This window comes from Antedon bifida, chromosome 8 (assembly GCF_963402885.1).
Source record: "Antedon bifida chromosome 8, ecAntBifi1.1, whole genome shotgun sequence".
Classification (NCBI taxonomy): Eukaryota; Metazoa; Echinodermata; class Crinoidea; order Comatulida; family Antedonidae; genus Antedon; species Antedon bifida.
This window is the reverse complement of record NC_136233.1, coordinates 21,549,783-21,567,270: the sequence shown is the minus strand read 5'-3', so window position 1 is coordinate 21,567,270 and position 17,488 is coordinate 21,549,783. Positions and strand designations below refer to the sequence as shown.

General features: G+C 35.0%; 3 protein-coding genes across 7 annotated transcripts; 2 read left to right on the top strand and 1 right to left on the bottom strand.

Annotated features, from left to right (window-relative positions):
• The first annotated feature begins 81 nt into the window (after window positions 1–81).
• LOC144850715 (DBH-like monooxygenase protein 1 homolog) lies at window positions 82–9,832 on the top strand. Of its 2 annotated transcripts, XM_078708108.1 has the most exons (13): window positions 82–401; window positions 773–919; window positions 2,801–2,974; window positions 3,530–3,616; window positions 4,675–4,842; window positions 5,366–5,468; window positions 5,918–6,084; window positions 6,393–6,447; window positions 6,936–7,060; window positions 8,014–8,073; window positions 8,302–8,432; window positions 8,647–8,785; window positions 9,216–9,832. In XM_078708108.1, exons 1-13 carry the CDS (start codon window positions 129–131, stop codon window positions 9,384–9,386), a joined length of 1,800 nt encoding a protein of 599 aa, XP_078564234.1. In that variant the 5' UTR covers window positions 82–128; the 3' UTR covers window positions 9,387–9,832. The 2 variants fall into 2 exon arrangements, with proteins under 2 accessions (XP_078564234.1, XP_078564236.1); XM_078708110.1 differs by lacking the exon at window positions 9,216–9,832 and having other exon boundaries at window positions 8,358–8,432; window positions 8,647–8,784.
• A 464-nt stretch (window positions 9,833–10,296) lies between these two features.
• LOC144850158 (receptor-binding cancer antigen expressed on SiSo cells-like) lies at window positions 10,297–14,851 on the top strand. 4 transcript variants are annotated; one of them, XM_078707379.1, is made up of 5 exons: window positions 10,297–10,505; window positions 12,265–12,449; window positions 12,837–12,980; window positions 13,177–13,284; window positions 13,758–14,851. In XM_078707379.1, exons 2-5 carry the CDS (start codon window positions 12,276–12,278, stop codon window positions 13,968–13,970), a joined length of 639 nt encoding a protein of 212 aa, XP_078563505.1. In that variant the 5' UTR covers window positions 10,297–10,505; window positions 12,265–12,275; the 3' UTR covers window positions 13,971–14,851. The 4 variants fall into 4 exon arrangements, with proteins under 4 accessions (XP_078563505.1, XP_078563502.1, XP_078563503.1 ...); XM_078707376.1 differs by having other exon boundaries at window positions 10,297–10,529; window positions 12,258–12,449; XM_078707377.1 differs by having other exon boundaries at window positions 10,297–10,533.
• Window positions 14,852–15,093: 242 nt separating this feature from the next.
• LOC144850157 (AAC-rich mRNA clone AAC4 protein-like) lies at window positions 15,094–17,454 on the bottom strand. Its single transcript, XM_078707375.1, has 3 exons — window positions 16,941–17,454; window positions 16,307–16,512; window positions 15,094–15,457 (listed from the first exon to the last, which is right to left on the bottom strand). The coding sequence occupies exons 1-3, from the start codon at window positions 17,303–17,305 to the stop codon at window positions 15,249–15,251; spliced, it is 780 nt and encodes a 259-aa protein (XP_078563501.1). The 5' UTR covers window positions 17,306–17,454; the 3' UTR covers window positions 15,094–15,248.
• Between the last annotated feature and the right edge of the window lie 34 nt (window positions 17,455–17,488).

Here is a 17,488-nt window from a genome sequence, read left to right as displayed (position 1 = left end):
ATTAACGCTAAATAAAAAGTGTAATTTTGCTTATGTAGGCCTATACTGAAGAGAGGGATTTACTAATTCTAGTGTGTGTTATTGAAGGAGTTTCGAAACAGAGTTGAACAACGAATACATAAGGCAGCATGTTTGGAAAAACTTTAATGGTTACTTGTTTTTTCTTTATATATATTTATACATATTCTTTATGTGTTGATGCTGAACGTTTTATCAACGAAGTAGTTCTGGACGAAAAATATGATTTTATTCTGAAATGGAAACTTGATGAACAAAATATAATCTTCGAAATGAGTGCTGTTACGTCAGGGTACGTCGCTATTGGCTTTTCTCCTAATGGTGGAATGCCAGGATCGGATATCGTAGTCGGATGGGTAAAAAACGGAGAAGCTTTCCTATCCGTAAGTTGTATTTTAATTTTATGTGAATAACCCAACTCGTCTTGTGGACGAGTTCTACTAGTCTTCTAGTTGTTTACAGTATGAATTCGCTGCTTGCATATCATTTATTGTCAAATATATAAAAATATTTAAAACTTGTTGTTTGTAAACATACAAAGCTCTTAAGATTAAATATAAAAAAGCATAAAAACCGATAATGAAATATATAGGCAAAGGAAAAAATCCTATAATAACAAATTGTCATGAGGCCTACAATAATGAAACGCAGTTTATCATTTTCTACTAATCTAGATGTATTTATTTTCAACGGAGTAAATTACCAATTTTTTCTAAACTATTATTATCTAACTATTCGTAATGTATATATGTAGGATCGGCATGCAACCGCCTATGCTAAACCAGAGGCGGATACATCTCAGGATTACACTCTTCTGTATGGACGTGAAGAAGGTGGTCGAACGACAATTGGATTTAGCCGGGCAATGAAGACGTGTGACGACCAGGATAACGTTCTAAATGTAAGAATGCGTAATTTTTTATTTTTATTTTATTTTATTTTATTCAGTTGACAACCAACAGCGATGAAACCGCCACTAACAGGTTGAATCTAAACATAATAAACTATAATAATACATTCAAATAAGCAGCAATAACATAAACAAAGATCGCAACATTATGTAAATGCTTAGTATTGAGTATGTCAATGGTATGTGATTATATATCGTGGATCGTTAACATGAGTTGGCACATAACTTAAAAAACACCTATTCACACCGAGTCTCTTGCGCATGCGTAAACGAATTATTTGCAAATCTTCGCATTGGTCAAACGCGAGCCTCTCGGCCGGAAGTTCTAGGTTCGTGACGAGGATGATATAGTGTTGGTTAATGAGTGTATTTGGAAGTGCTACGAGGACGTTTTGATTAGAAAAAATAATTCCACTTCTTAATTTAATCCCGCAACACACCTTTCTAACCATATTAGGATTAAAATATCACTGCGACGATTTATTATTTATTTACCTCTACCAGCTGCAGGCCTACTTTTAATTTTACTTTTAATTTTTTATTTTGTTTTCATTTTGTGGCATGGCGTGAACACTTTTTATTCACATATTAATATCATCATTGACTTTTTTCATTATTTTATTTTTGTAATAATTTTCTAATATCTTTTCTTTGTTACAGTTATCAACTTTTGTAAATTAAAAATGTCCATATTCTTTCCCATATTGTTTTTGTTATTATTCTCTTAAATTTGTCTATACTATTGTACTTCGAAAGCAATGCAAATAATATATGTACCTATCTAGACGTACCTAACCTCTTCAGGCCTCGTGGCCCATAAGGCCGCAGCGGTAATTGTCCAGTTAGTTCTATTAGCGGCGACATTCAAATAAGCAGCAATAACATAAACAAAGATCGCAACATTATGTAAATGCTTAGTATTGAGTATGTCAATGGTATGTGATTATATATCGTGGATCGTTAACATGAGTTGGCACATAACTTAAAAAACACCTATTCACACCGAGTCTCTTGCGCATGCGTAAACGAATTATTTGCAAATCTTCGCATTGGTCAAACGCGAGCCTCTCGGCCGGAAGTTCTAGGTTCGTGACGAGGATGATATAGTGTTGGTTAATGAGTGTATTTGGAAGTGCTACGAGGACGTTTTGATTAGAAAAAATAATTCCACTTCTTAATTTAATCCCGCAACACACCTTTCTAACCATATTAGGATTAAAATATCACTGCGACGATTTATTATTTATTTACCTCTACCAGCTGCAGGCCTACTTTTAATTTTACTTTTAATTTTTTATTTTGTTTTCATTTTGTGGCATGGCGTGAACACTTTTTATTCACATATTAATATCATCATTGACTTTTTTCATTATTTTATTTTTGTAATAATTTTCTAATATCTTTTCTTTGTTACAGTTATCAACTTTTGTAAATTAAAAATGTCCATATTCTTTCCCATATTGTTTTTGTTATTATTCTCTTAAATTTGTCTATACTATTGTACTTCGAAAGCAATGCAAATAATATATGTACCTATCTAGACGTACCTAACCTCTTCAGGCCTCGTGGCCCATAAGGCCGCAGCGGTAATTGTCCAGTTAGTTCTATTAGCGGCGATTTGTTTTGCTTCGTTCCATGTTCTCCATCCAAAGTATTAATTCTCTCTCTTTTTCAACTGATCTCCGCCACTGTGTTGTTGGCCGTCCGACTCTCCACATGTCTTCCAGTTTTCATGTCATACACTGACTATATTGTTTTCCATTCTCATCACAATCATGGCCGATCTATTTCCATCTTTTGATCTTGGTCTCTTTGCTTATTGTTTTTTTTTTCTCTTGAAAAATAATATTGTTTGATTCTGTATCATTACAGGATGACACTATGAGAATCATCTGGGCCGTGAACAACCTTGATCCAGAGGATTACGATGATCTTACGTATCATGGCTCTTCCAGAGGAGTACGCTCTGTGGTACTTACTGCTGCTATAGAAAATCGAGTCGAATTACCACATGATGCTGAGTATTTTGAAATGTTCATGCCAAACGTAAATAACTTGATTTCGGTCAATAATTTTCAAACAAGTACTAAACAACGAAAATCAGCTAAATTAATTCGTACTTTATTTACATAAATACATATCTGGCTTGTTAAATGTAATGTGAATGTAACTAGTGCCATCACATATATACGGATGGGAAAGACGACTAATAGTGATAAGATTTATTTTCAAATGAAATCCAAAATTCGTATTTATTTACATAAATACATATCTGACTTGTTACAATAGCATTACCGGCCTACAGATCTTACTCTCTATTTATGCCCGTTTATGCATTACGTCATTCATTAATTATTCACTCATGCATAACGGAATGTAACTAGTGCCATCACATATACACGGATGGGAAAGACGACTAATAGTGATAAGATTTATTTATCAAATGAAATCCAAACTTTCAGATTTTACTTTAAGTATTTCTTTATACTGGGTAGCTTTTTCAGTCAAAGACAGTTCTCCCCCGAGGTCCCAGTTATGATGAGTGGATGTCATTGAGAGGTATAACATACCTCAATGGTTTAATTTTTGTTTAAACTTCAGGTGACGGTATCGAGTGATCGTGACACAACCTACTGGTGTGCGTCATTCGCAGTTCCAAGATTTGAAAGGCCAGTTCACATTGTGCTTGTAAGTATTGTGGTTTCTGATAGCAAGGTAAATCACAGAGAGGCATTCAGACACAGGGCAACGATGCTTATCAGGACGGTTCTTGATAGCATAAAAAAAACGTTCTGAATGGATAGAACGCTGAATTACATCAGCGTCTTATGCTAAATGGTAGGCCTACTTAAAGCTCAGGTACAGGCATGAATTTTAAATATAATATCTGGTTAATTGTACATAAATCAAATATTTGTAACAGAAATCAAGACAAAAAAACATGAATTTCCCTTAATATGGTCAAATACAAAATTTGGCAAAATTCTGCCATAAAAACCAAGAAGACTTTTTTTCAGTAGTTAGGTAGTTAACCTAATGTAATAACATGTCTGGTGACTCCCTAGAAGGTGAAAAAAGATGGTGGATATACGGTGGATAATTTTTGCTATAACATGAAAATAAAAATCTGAAGTTGAATAAAAATACCAGAAATGTAAAATTCAAGTTATATTACCTATATTTAGTCATCTGATAACATTTTTTACCACAAAGTTTAGTTTTCATAGCTTTTTAAAATGCCTCTCTATTTACAAAATTTGTGTACAAAAGAATAGAGATTTTACTGTGTAATTTGAACTATCCCCCCACTGATAAGAAAGTGCTTATTTTCAACAAGCTCGTGTAACACAAATAAAATCCCAAAAATTATGAAACATAGGGGAAACTATAGATCGATAATTATTGGAATGTATGATCAATAGAAATTTTTTGCCCGCACCTGGCCTTTAAACACTGATTGCACAGACATACATTTTTCAAGAGTTTGTTTGTAAGCCAAAACACTGCAACTCCATCGGTGTGACCAATGGGCCTACGTAGTCAAGTTTGATACCAGCTGTAAGTCAGATTATTAATATTAATTTGGAGATTTGCCAAAGCATGTTTTTTTTTGCATTCATAAATATACCGCTAATCCTGTTTGCCATTACAGGAAATCCGGAGACTACGACCCTTCACTCCCATAATTAAATTTAACATAATTTGGTATCAAACACATGTAATATGATTTCTGTTTGATTTGATAGGCGGAGACAATTGTCCAAAAAGGACATGAGTATCTAGTACATCATCTGATAATGTACGGTTGCAAAGCTACGAACACAAGCTGGTCAAGTAGATGTAATAGTGAACGTATGCCGCCTGATTTACAGGCGTGTGATCGTATGATGTATGGATGGGCAATTGGTGGTGGTGTGAGTATATTACACTACAGATAAACTAAAAGACAAACAAACAATAATTTCCATTTTGTATAGCACATTTCAACAATAATTCATGCTCAGGGCGCCGTGTATTCGATGCTTTTAAACTACATGTATGCTTCCTAAAGCTGGGTTTACACTATCAAACTTTATGTGACAAAAATGTGATGTGCCCATATATGGACACGTTGATGTCATATCACTACCAAATTTGGGCATATCACTACCTTGGGCACATAACATTTTTTTGTTAAACTAGTTTGATAGTGTAGACAGAGCTTTAGGGTCTGTGCTGTTAATTCAGGCTTCTCCTCTGACATAAATCAGTGGCCATGTGAACTCCGTGCCACCTACTAGTCTTAAACAGATGCACAAAATGTACAAGAGCATTTTTTGTACACTGAACTGGACTGTGTTATATAAGAAAGTGACCTACTGGAATATTTCCTATGTCTGGCAGGCGAGGAGAAATTTCATATTATATAATTATTAAATAATTTTCCACGTACTATAGCCTCTTGTCCTTCCGGAGCATGTTGGTATTTCTCTTGGCAGAAAGAGTGACCCCACTGTTATTTTCCTAGAGATGCATTATGACAATCCTGCACAATCACCAGGTAAGTAGAATTTATTTCAGAAACTGTGTAAAACTTTGAATAAAAAAAATAGTATTCATTCAATACCTTTAAAAGTTTGTTTGCAAACTCCGATTTTGCCACTGTTTGGAGAAGATTGTACAGCCATAGACTGAGGACACTACATCCAGTCACAACCTTCTCCGAGCAATGGTGGCAAACCCGGTGGCGTAACGGCTATGAGTGCTCACTAGCTAAACCCAGGGGCCCCGAAGCTTATGAGCCCCTGAGCAGTGTCCAGAGGAAAAAGCAGGCATTAAAATATGCCGAAAAAGGCTAAAAACGCCCGAGGCCCCAGCGTTGGAGGGCCACTTATGGTTCCAAAACCAGGGGCCTCAGGCGTTACGCCACTGGGCAAACCCGGAGTTCGAAAGGGTAGACTATAACGCTTAAAATTGCAAACATTTCAACATCGTTGATTGTATCTTTAGATTTCCACGACAATTCTGGTGTCAGGCTTTACTACACTCCAACACTTCGTCAATACGAGGCAGATGTGTGGGCACTTGGAGAGAACGTTACCCCCCTGCAAAGCATTCCACCCAATGAAACGTCATTCAAGACATTTGGATTTTGTTTTAGTAATTGTACAAAGAAAGTAAGACCAGTTATTAGTTAAATTGCAAATAAGTCCAATGACGCGCGTTACGTCATTCTAGTAATTAATTATGGATAACGGAGTGTCACTAGCGCCATCACAGAGGCGCGTATACGGAATGCTTCAAAAGAGTTGGCCTTATTACTAAACTTTTTCACTCTTAAACAATTAAGAACGAATTTGAGTAATTTAAAAACGAATTTGAGTAATTTTCCAATAGTTTTTGCTACAGGCCTACCTTGTCTGTTTCCATTAAAGCCTATTAAAATCTAGCTACCACAATAATTTGTTTATTATTATATTTAAAGGTCTTGCAGGAGGACATCAAATTAATGTTGGTAATGCTTCACAGTCATATTGCAGGTATGTTATCATATCACATTTGGTACACTGTAATGGTGATCTGTTTCAGTGCAGTAAAAGGTAAAAACGTAGGCAAAGTAGGCCTAACGTAAAACTTGTGCTTTGTGTTTTAAAATCCGAGTATATTACAGTATTTTAAGTAATGAGCTTTCGGGAAGGAAGGATAGTGATTAACGCTACATTCATACTTGTCCGTTTGCGGAACAAAACTCTTTATATAATTTTCCATTATTTCACAACACGGCGCTGTGTCTTTCGTTCCATGAAACAAAACAAGATGTGAATGTGGTGAATATTATTCTGCGCATGCGTATAATCCAAGTGTACTTTTTTTTTTTTGCGTTCTTAGCCCGGCAAATCAGTCTTCAACAATATAGTACTTTTGGTGGATTTAACGTTCGTCCTTACCGACCCGAAAAGGCTCATCTGATTCAGCTTAACTGATTCAAAACCAGAACTAAACTCGTTTGTTTTGTTTGCGTTCTTAGCCCGGAAAATCAGTCTTCAGCAGTATCGAGATGGAAAGTTGATTGCTGATTTGGCAATAGACGACAACTATGACTTCAACCTTCAGGAGAACAGATACTTAAAACCTGAGAAGATTATTAAAGCTGTAAGAATTTCTAGTTAGAGGTTGATTCCCACTATAGAGACGCAATAGATGGATGATTCCAACAGTGGCTTGTCACTGGTCAACTCGCTTGCATTGCGTGACATCCTTGCGTTGCGTCTTTAAGCTTGGTTCCCACTGGCGACGCAACGTAACGCAACGCAACATAACAAAATGGCCTTAAAATAATTTTGTTTGCCCCCACCTGCGTGAAATCAAACCTGCGATGTTTGTAGCAATGTTGCGTTGTCAGTTCCCACTTGTGATTACGCAATACAGCACTTTGCGTCACTACGTCGTTGCTATGCGTTGCATTACGTCGCTAATGGGAACCACGATTTAGGAGAGAAACCACGCTTAAACGATAGATGTTCAGGCGGATCCGTAGTATAATCCGGATGGAATTAAAATCATCCCGCCGTTTTTACCATTTTATTCTACACTAGGTTCATGCAGGAAACACACTTAAAATCCCAAAACAATATCCATATGCTATCGACCGTTCATTTTTACGACGCGCAAATAGTAGACTACGGGGCGCTTTTCAAGTAAAACATCCTGAACACGCTATGAGTATGCGTTGACTTGAGGTGCGTAGTAGAAATGCGCGTCGTGAAAACTTAAATAAAATATCTTGCTTAATTAGTGTCTCATTGGTGAATAAGGCCAATTTTACACAGACGAGCGGTAACGGTAAGCTGAAAACGGTAAGCTCATGAAAATAAAGAATCTATGTTAATCTTTGGCGCACACAGGATAGCAGGATGTGAGACACTGCTATGTATAGGTACCGGTGGTAGGAGCTCATCTTTGTGTATTGGCATTTTTTGCGGGCTATTGTTGCAGTGTCTCGCGTTACTTCTGATAAAAATAAATACATCTACTATAGTGTATGACAATGTGTATATCGAAGTAATCTTTTTATGGCCTATTTCTTTTGTTCTTCTTTTATATAGGGTGATGACTTAGTTGTGACGTGTACGTATAACACAGTGGGTAGAACTACTATTACAACAGTAAGCCGCTTAAGATGCCTATAGATCTAGACGATAACGAAATGATACATACATACATAAACATATTTCCTACACCAAACAAAGGAAACTAGAACATCTTCGAAGAATAAAATTCCAATAAAAATGACGTCATGATCAATAAGAAAAATAAATCGTATGCATTTTATCGTGCTTTAATTGATAAAATATTGTTTTCATAAAACACAGAATCGTGTTTTCTGTTTATAGGGCGGTGGAAGTACAAAAAGTGAGATGTGTTTAGCGTACCTCCTTTATTATCCAAGGCAAACTCTTGCTGGTTCCTGCCTTTCAAATCCAAGCTTACAGGCCTACTTCGAAGCATTCAACATACCAGCTGGGTAGGTAAAGAAATAGATTATTGGCTTAGAATTGGTCCCAACAATAAGTTATCTTATAATGTAAGGGTGTGTGGCGCAATGTGTTGGACGTTCGACTACTGATCGTGAGATCAAGGTTCGAATCCAACTCTCGCTTAGAGAGGATCTAGGATATTATTATTATTATCTACATCAATTAATAAAAAAACCTTGATTGACTTGCATCTCTGAATAGATCATGTGAGATTAAAGCTTGCCTTGACATGCTAGCTTCTTCTGTCGACCCAGAGACGTTGAGGCGAGGCTTGTATGAGGTTTCATACAAGGGAAAACGGCTCGACATTTGCGTAGATACGGACTTTGAACAAGTAGACGTAAGTAGGCATAAATAAATCAAACCAAAGCTAATTCATTTTTATTTAATTTCTCAATAATGATAATCAAAATAACAGTTACCTATGCCTACCTACCTACCATTCCTACCTACCTACCTACCTACTTACCTCTTACCTACCTACCTATCCTCTTATGACCCTTTCGCACAAGGCCGATTAACAGTTAAATTTAACCAAATTAAGAGGGACAACAATCTTAGAAAGTAAACGCTTGAGAAGAATATTGATCCGATACATTTATTCTGAAAAATGGGACAATATAATGTTTTTTTTTATGAAAAAAAAAACGAAATACAAACTAGAATAAATGCGTTGTGTGCGACAGCGGTAAACCCGAAAATACACACACACAAAAAAAACGATAAAATTAATATTCATATTTAGATAATTATGTTTTTCATTACTTCAGGGTGTTCCATATCCCGAGGAATTCCCCGTGTGGTTCAGTGAGAACGACCGGATGGAAGATACCAACGATGTATGCAAGTCAAACAACTCGCCGAGTAGTAGCGTGACATTGAGGGCGGCAGCATCTACCATAGCGTTGATACTCATAGTGTCATGGTTGCTAACACTCTAGGCCTAAATATTTTACTATGCATCTTTTCTATATGAAATTATATTTTGGTGAAATTAACTACAATATGTTGTGTTAATCTCATAGCAATACAGTCTAAAACATATTTTATAAAAAATAATAGTATTCATACCCATAAAACTAGATCCTCCTGTAACCTCCACCCTCCCCTTACCAAATTAACATTAATGCAACATAATATCTGTTATAGCGGCACCAAATTATTTAATGATCTCCACGACGAAATTAAAATGGCACCTTAAAAAAATATTTTGTTTTCTTTTTAAACCTAAACAAATTCTACTCCATAAATAACTAATAAAAATTTCAAAAGAACATATTTATTCTGCTTTTCTGTGCTTCCATAATATTTTATTATTATTACCTTGTCATTGTTTTGCTTTACTTGTCTGTCTGTCCTGTTTTGTTTCTGTTTGTTCAATATGATTACCCGTCACAAGTTTTTTTGGAGGGAGACCTTCACATGTTATTACTTCCTGGGTTTTACCTCTTAATTATTTATATTTAAATTGTTATTTCGTTTACTTTGATAGAGAAAAGAATAAATGTTATTATGAATGAAAAAAAAGTATGTACATTTGTAAAAACTCCTGTATTTTGTCTCCCGGTCCGCGGTTTTCTGAAAAAAGTTGGCGAGTTCGAAACGCATCGAAATGGTTACTTATTGAGAGATATTTATATTTAGAGGTTAGGTTCATTATTTAGAATGAAAAATGTTTTTGAAAATTCGCTTCTTCGTCCCAACAAACGATTACTACTAAAGTATGCGTACTCAACCAATCAAATATGGCAAAACGTAAACATTGTGTAAATTTGTTTATGGAAGGCGCCTATTGCGTTCCATACACCTTTTAAAGATCGTGTCACATAAAATTCGCTCGACTACTATTATCCGCTCGACCCATCATTGCTTTCCGAACCGTACCGCCCGCCGAACGAAGGCTTCTAGACATGCACCACATGAGCAGCAGTCCCAATTCAGGCCAAGCTTTCCTACTAGAGTAGCAATTTATACTGTGCTTTAGGTATACTTAAAATTGTTTACTTACGACGAATAACCAGGTCACTTTACTCTCTGGTCAGTTCTAGCCAGCCAGGCAAGTAGTAGGCCTAGGCCCTCTCTAAGTAAGTATCATTATTACGCCAACAGTTATTATATTTTGAATCAATCTAGCCTAGCTAGTAGTGGGGCTAGGCCATATAGTACACTAGCCTATTTAGGCTACACTTGTCACTAGTCTAGGTAGGGGCCTAGGTAGGTACCTAACATGAAAATTCAAACTTATTGAAACAGATCGAGTCATACATCAAAAAATGAAGAAAAAAAATAGAAATTTAATAACACAAAAATAATTAAAATTCGTCAACATGGTAATTTTTTATAATTTTTTTAATGTTTTTTTTTCATAAAAAATCAGTATAGGCATTTCAATGCATAAGAAAAAAAAAGTGTGGCAATGAAGTGCAATATTCTTAAAAATTGTTTGAAAATTATTATTTAAATTTATTATTTTTCCAAACATGAATCTACCTCTTCTCAACAACAACCAAACCCATTTACGTTATAACAACTTTTTCCCTACCCTCTGACAATTATTACAAATTGTCTTTCAGTCGAATTGATATTCACAAACATACTATACTTGCACACCCAAATCTACACCAGCTTGGGTAAAAACACGCACTCTGATTGGCCGCATTGTAAACTGACAACCTAGCGTACTAATATTCATACGGGTTATTGTTATTAATAAAAAATATTTATTTGCAATCTTTTAAAATCGCTGTATTCTAACAACTTTAGTACCAAAACATAATTGAATGTTATAAATCAAACATTGTTTTATTTTATTTCCTACTTTTTAAAACATATTTAGAGTGATTTAGAGTGAATATTATGTATACAAAGGAGTCGACATAGACCGTCAAAGGCCTATTCTTTAACCAGGGAGATACATCCCTGCGTAACACTACATCCTATGCTATGCTAGGCCTAGGTAAACATGTGGAAAAATACAAAATTTCAACATCTAAAAATTCCATTGTAACATCTATCAATATACACAAAACTTATGTCAAAATAATCGTAATAGCATGTAGTATATGGACTGAAACATGAAAATAATGGACTAACTCACTTTTTATGAAAAAAAGACGTGTTTTGATGAGGTATATTTTTGAATCGTTGTAACTCATGAAATAAACATCAGAAAAAAGAAAAAAAAAATTCCCAGCAGTAGAACAACTCCCTGTTGACATTTTGGTACCAATAATGTCATCATTATCCAACCAGAAGTAATTTTAAAGATTTTTTTTAAAAAGGACCTTCAGCGCGATCTGAATATCAGGTCACACTTTTTTGGCGACATCAAAAAGGGGCGTGTCACCATAAGTTGCAGGTACCTAGCCTAGGCCTTATGCAGCATGCTAGGCCCGAGTAGAAGTACTCACTAGTTAGTAGTAGGCCTCTCTCTAGAATAGGCCTGTCTCTTTCTCTACTGTGGCTGCTGTAGTTTAATTAATAGTTTGTGGTAGGAATGATACATCCATGATGAATGGATGGAAGTAGCCGGCACATCCATGATACATTACTAGTAACCTACTACTAATAACTACTACGCCGCGGTCTAGCTAGATAGGCTAAAAGACTATTATTTTATTATCATCTTACAATACAAGAATATGTTATGTTTTATATAGCCTATTATTATATACTATATAGGGTAGGCCTAATATTTATTCATATATCATATGTAACATACTGTAATTCTGTATTTTAAACAAAATAAATTAGCCTAATTTATAAGTGTAACATATTGTTTTTATGTTAATAAATGTAATTGTCATCAACAGGTTGAAGCAGCTTCCAAGATGAAAATAGTGCAATTAAATTTGAGTAAACTATGCTGCTGTTTTACCTTTTTAATATCACTGCTAAAAAGGGCCATGTGTTTTGTAAAAGGCCACAAACGAACAAATAGTGATTCAGCAATTACAATCAATGGCGATTCAAGGTTGCCAGTGTCATCCAGTGGTAATGCAGAAGTAAGTTTGTCTGTATGTCCTAAAACAAAACACAAGATCAACTCAATATCCTAAAATTACTATTGGCTTAGCAGTTATGAAAGCTTGGCTACCAATCCAAGGGTCTTGGTTCAAGTACTGGCAGTGTCAGGATTTTTTCAAACTCCACTCCCAAATACTTTGTTTATGTAGAGCATCTTGTGTATATGTTTGTCTTGTGAACAGGATTGCCACCTTTAAGAAGGATAGTGAATGAATTCGCTTATGGTTATCCTTGGCATTTTGCCTAAATATAGAACAAAACAAAACCAAAAAATGACATAGCAGGGGTCCTCATTATGTTTTTAAATGGTATTATATTATATCAATTGATTACCTTGTTAACTGTAGATGCTTTTATTCTTTCAGAATGAATTAGATTGGGATGATTGGGGAGATGGCGCACCAATCAGCATCAAGATTGATCCGACCAATCAAATACCAGCAAATCAGGATCAACAAGAACCTGAAATGGATTATTTTTCCGATATGGTGCCATCTTTTAAAAAACCTGTAAGTTCTAAATCCCACCTATCATTTTTAGGACTTTTTCATTTGCCCCAATTTCAAAAACTATGGACCCGCCAATGTCAGACATAACATTTTTTACAATTATCATTTTTGTAATTATTACAGTAGTGTCATATGTCCAGAAACGATAAACTGTTTTACAATTTATGACTAATGATATTTATTTTTCATATTAAAGAAAGTTATTCGTAAGAAAATGGTTGACCAGAATGTACCAGCACCGACAAATCATAGTTCTCTTTCCAGTCGACTGGCTGTTAATGCATCGGTGATAATGCCAGAAAATGTAAGTTCCTTTCCTTTCTGTCTTTATTTCCATTCACAAACATACATAAATAATTGTAGTACATAACAAAAGAATGGAAAGGGAGAATCTCGGAAACACAGCTTATTATAAGTTTCACGGAATACAGTAGAACCTCTCCGTTGGGACACCCCTATTAAAAGGGAAACTTTTCTGCAAATATAATACAATAGTGTAACAACACAACTGCAAACCCTATTCAGTGGATACCCCATTATGTGGACACTTTTATAGGTCCTGAAAATGTCCCCTTAAAAGGTTTATGTTGTGTGTTTGTGTAAAACCCTGGTACACACCCAAGGACTTGAACCCTGGACTCTGGAAATTGAAGGATAGCATGTAATTTGTTAACACTAACTAATTTTTCAATAATTTTTGTGCGCAACGATTTTTATTCAGAAGACAAATTAACGATAAGATATTGTCAACATTAATTAATATGTCCATATTTTTAGCCTGAGTTGTCAAATTGGGACGATAGCAATGAAAATGCCTGGGATGAGGAGTCTAGCAATGATTTATTATGGGAGGCCGACCAGGTCTTAAGACAGCAAAAACAAGCAGAACGAGAACAAAGAATAGCGGAGCATCAGCGAAGAAAAACTGAAAAAGAAATGCAGAGAGAATCACGTAGAGAAGGAAATAGATTAGCTGTAAAATTAAAATGAAACTTAAAATATTATGATGCAATAGGTTATTGGATTATCTTAGTTGCGGATTATCTCCCTCTAGTTGCAGATTATCTCCATCTAGTTGCAGATTATCTTCATCTAGTTGTTGATTATCTTCTTCTAGTTGCGGATTATCTTCATCTAGTTGTGGATTATCTCCCTCATTTGAGGATTATCTCCCTCTTAATCCTTTCTAATGGATAACCTTATGAATTATTCTAATAATTATTATTTCTAGTGCGGAGTTTAAATTATCACCAAACACACACTAGTAATAGTAATAAATTACAGTAAATACATTTATGTTTTGTTTTAACCGAGTTAAAACAAAACTTTCTTAAATTTTTAATAATTTAGTGAACTTTATGTGGTAAATATGATCATTCTTGTAATTCTACTTTTATATTTTTGAATTCTGATTCCGTTTTAATTTGATTATCGTAAAATTTAAATATTTTTTTTAGTGTCTATTTTTTGTATTGCTATTTAAAATATACAAATGTCAGGCATAACTGGTAAGTTATTATAAGACTGTCTTCCTTATATAACTGCCGTTTAATATTACTCTTAAGATCCATTGTGGTTTGAGTGCTCGGCCTGACTATTATTATTTATGATTTCTTTAAATTTATTTATTATTATTTATAATTAGAAGTATGTTCTTAATTTGTAAGATGTAATTATTATATTTATTGATTTATTATAAATTTATTATAATTTAGCAGAATTCGTTTTTCACTCTTTCTAGATGTTCATGAGATGGGTGATGTCTTAACTCATCTTTTTGTTTTAATTTTAAACATAACATAATTTAAACATATTTGTTTAGGAAAGGAAAATAATAGGAAATCTATTACAGTAATGTTTTATATTATGAAGTATTGCATTCCAATGTCGTTTAAAACTACCGTATAGTTTCCATATGCACTTCCGTATCAGACTATACCTATCGATAATCATATTGAAGACTTCGTCTAATAAGTGTACATTTTTTATTGGACAAAATCAAAAACAGAAAATATCATTTACTACAGTGTTTATTGACAAATATAAAAAAACACTGTTGATATACGAACATTTTAAAGATATTTTACAATTTATACAAACAACAATACACCTATCGTATACAATTTATAAAAAAATAATAATTTACACTATAATACAGATATTGCATTAAAATAAATAACACTCTCTTTATATATTTTCGTTTGGATTTGATTACAGAGTGTTAAATTAAGATGGCATGATACAAACATATCATTTTTGTCCTATTGTTCACTTTTTTCGATTGTCGAACATTGAGCAATACTGATTGGTTACTTCGGTAACAGTTACCATGACAACTGTATTCGCTTTTACGTCAGCGTGTATGATCGTCTCGTACGCTATCAGGACGGTATCGGCAACATGGCGAGACGGTGCCCAGACGTGCAGCACTTGTTTATGCCAGTCCTCCATCGTGTTCTGCGTCGCATTTAATATCCCTGTAAAGAAAAAAAACATTTGTTAAAAATGACTACAGTAAGAAAGAAATACACCACCTATAGTAATAATTTCTACGTGGGTCCCATGACACCACTTATGAGAATAGTCTCAGGGCGTATTTCAAATATCTCCATCCGTTGCGGTCATTTTGATACCCTTTGTGGGTGTGTGTGCACTTAGCAAAAATGTATTGTACAGTATTTGTATACGTATAAATGCTCTCACTAATGTTTGGTTCCCACTAGAGACGCAACACAAAAGGACGTAACGCAACGTGAAGCTTGGTTCCCACTAGAACGCAACGCAAGGACGTAGACGCAACGCAAACGAGTTGACCAATTGACAAGCGACAGTCGAATAAATCCATTGTTTGTGATTTGTCAGATCCCTTACGTTGCGTTACGTCGTTGTGTTGCATCTCCAGTGGGAACCAAGTGAGTTGACCAATCACAAGAGATGGATTATTCGCGATGTCGCTTGTCATTGGTCAACACGCTTGCGTTGCGCGTACGTCCTTGCGTTGTGTCCTAGTAGGAACCAAGCTTTATGCAGACAATTTTAAAACTGTAAAAATGACGATTCTCTTGTGTAGAGGCGTTTTGTATTGAATCATAAACAATTAACCAATCAGATGCAAGTATAGGTTTCTCCTGTCTGAGATGCGTAGTGTGTATTTGAAAAAGTCCATGATTCCCGCAGCCAGATGACGTAAGCGTAACGCAAGTAATGTGGCCAATCACGACGCGATGTGAACTGTCGTGATTCATGGTCAACTCACTTGCGCTTACGTCATTACGTTGCGTCCAAGTGAGAAATAAAATTATTTATTTGTTGTCAAAAACTCATACCATTTAGTTTCTTTGTCAGTAGCCTCGTGGCATCCTCTATGTCAAACTGGCCTTTGTATTTCATCGCCCTGGTAACGGACACGCCCAATGTGATACCAAACAGACGGCATGTGTAGTCAGTGATAGCGCCACCAGATGGGAAGTAATCCACTTCCATTTCGGTCTTCAAAAGCTCGGCACCAAAACAGCGATGTAACATTTCAAAACTATAGATAAAAAAAAAGAAAATTATTATTTTTTCCCCAATAAATCATGTTCATAACATCAATTAAAAAGTGAATTATATAAATGTTCATTACAATATTTCTAAGCAATTCTTTTAAATTTTATTTTGTTCCACATTTATTTCATCAGTACAGTGCCAAAATAAATCTATAAATAGTAAAACATTACTAACTTTTCTCCATTAAATTTTAAGTTTATTCTTTCTTTATTCTTTATTTGGTCCAATATATAAAAACATACATCAGAAATTCCTCTTATATACACTGCAGAGATAGTTACAATTATACATACAAAATACAAATCAATATAAAATCACATATAAAATATCAAAAAGTCTACGACCCAGGTGTTCTCTCATTGTATTACCATGTTGAGCAATATTACTAATAATACATGTTATTTATCTTACCTGAGAACTTCAGATTCAACCGAATTTCCGCCAGCATTTGGACACATCTCCAGCTTCTTTCCAGAGGACGACAACTCCATAGACGCGAACGATCTAAAACAGTTGAAAGAGCACTGGACTAGCGCCCTCTCTCCATCATGCTCAACTGCGCGTGCAAACTTAAAATAGTCGCATAGCTTAACACCAAAATTCTTCCCAATGTAGATGTTATTTGGAGACGTAGTATTTCGTATACTTTCCTTGGTTTGTTGAGATTCTTTTGTGGTGATATTTTTTACGAATCCGACTTTGCAAAAGACCTTCCTTCGGCCACGGAGGCCGGTATTCAAAAAAGCGATAGGAGTACGCTCTGGAACACCTCTCATTCATCGCTATTCGTCGCTGCGTATTAGCTGTCATATTCGTCATTGTCATGTTTAAAGATTTCTCTACTACCAACTTTCTTTATTTTACCGCTTGAATTACATTGTGTTTATATTGTACCTTGTCTTGTTGTGCAACGCGCTGTCTGTTAGTTCGCTTATATATTGACAGTCTGTCGCTCTTAC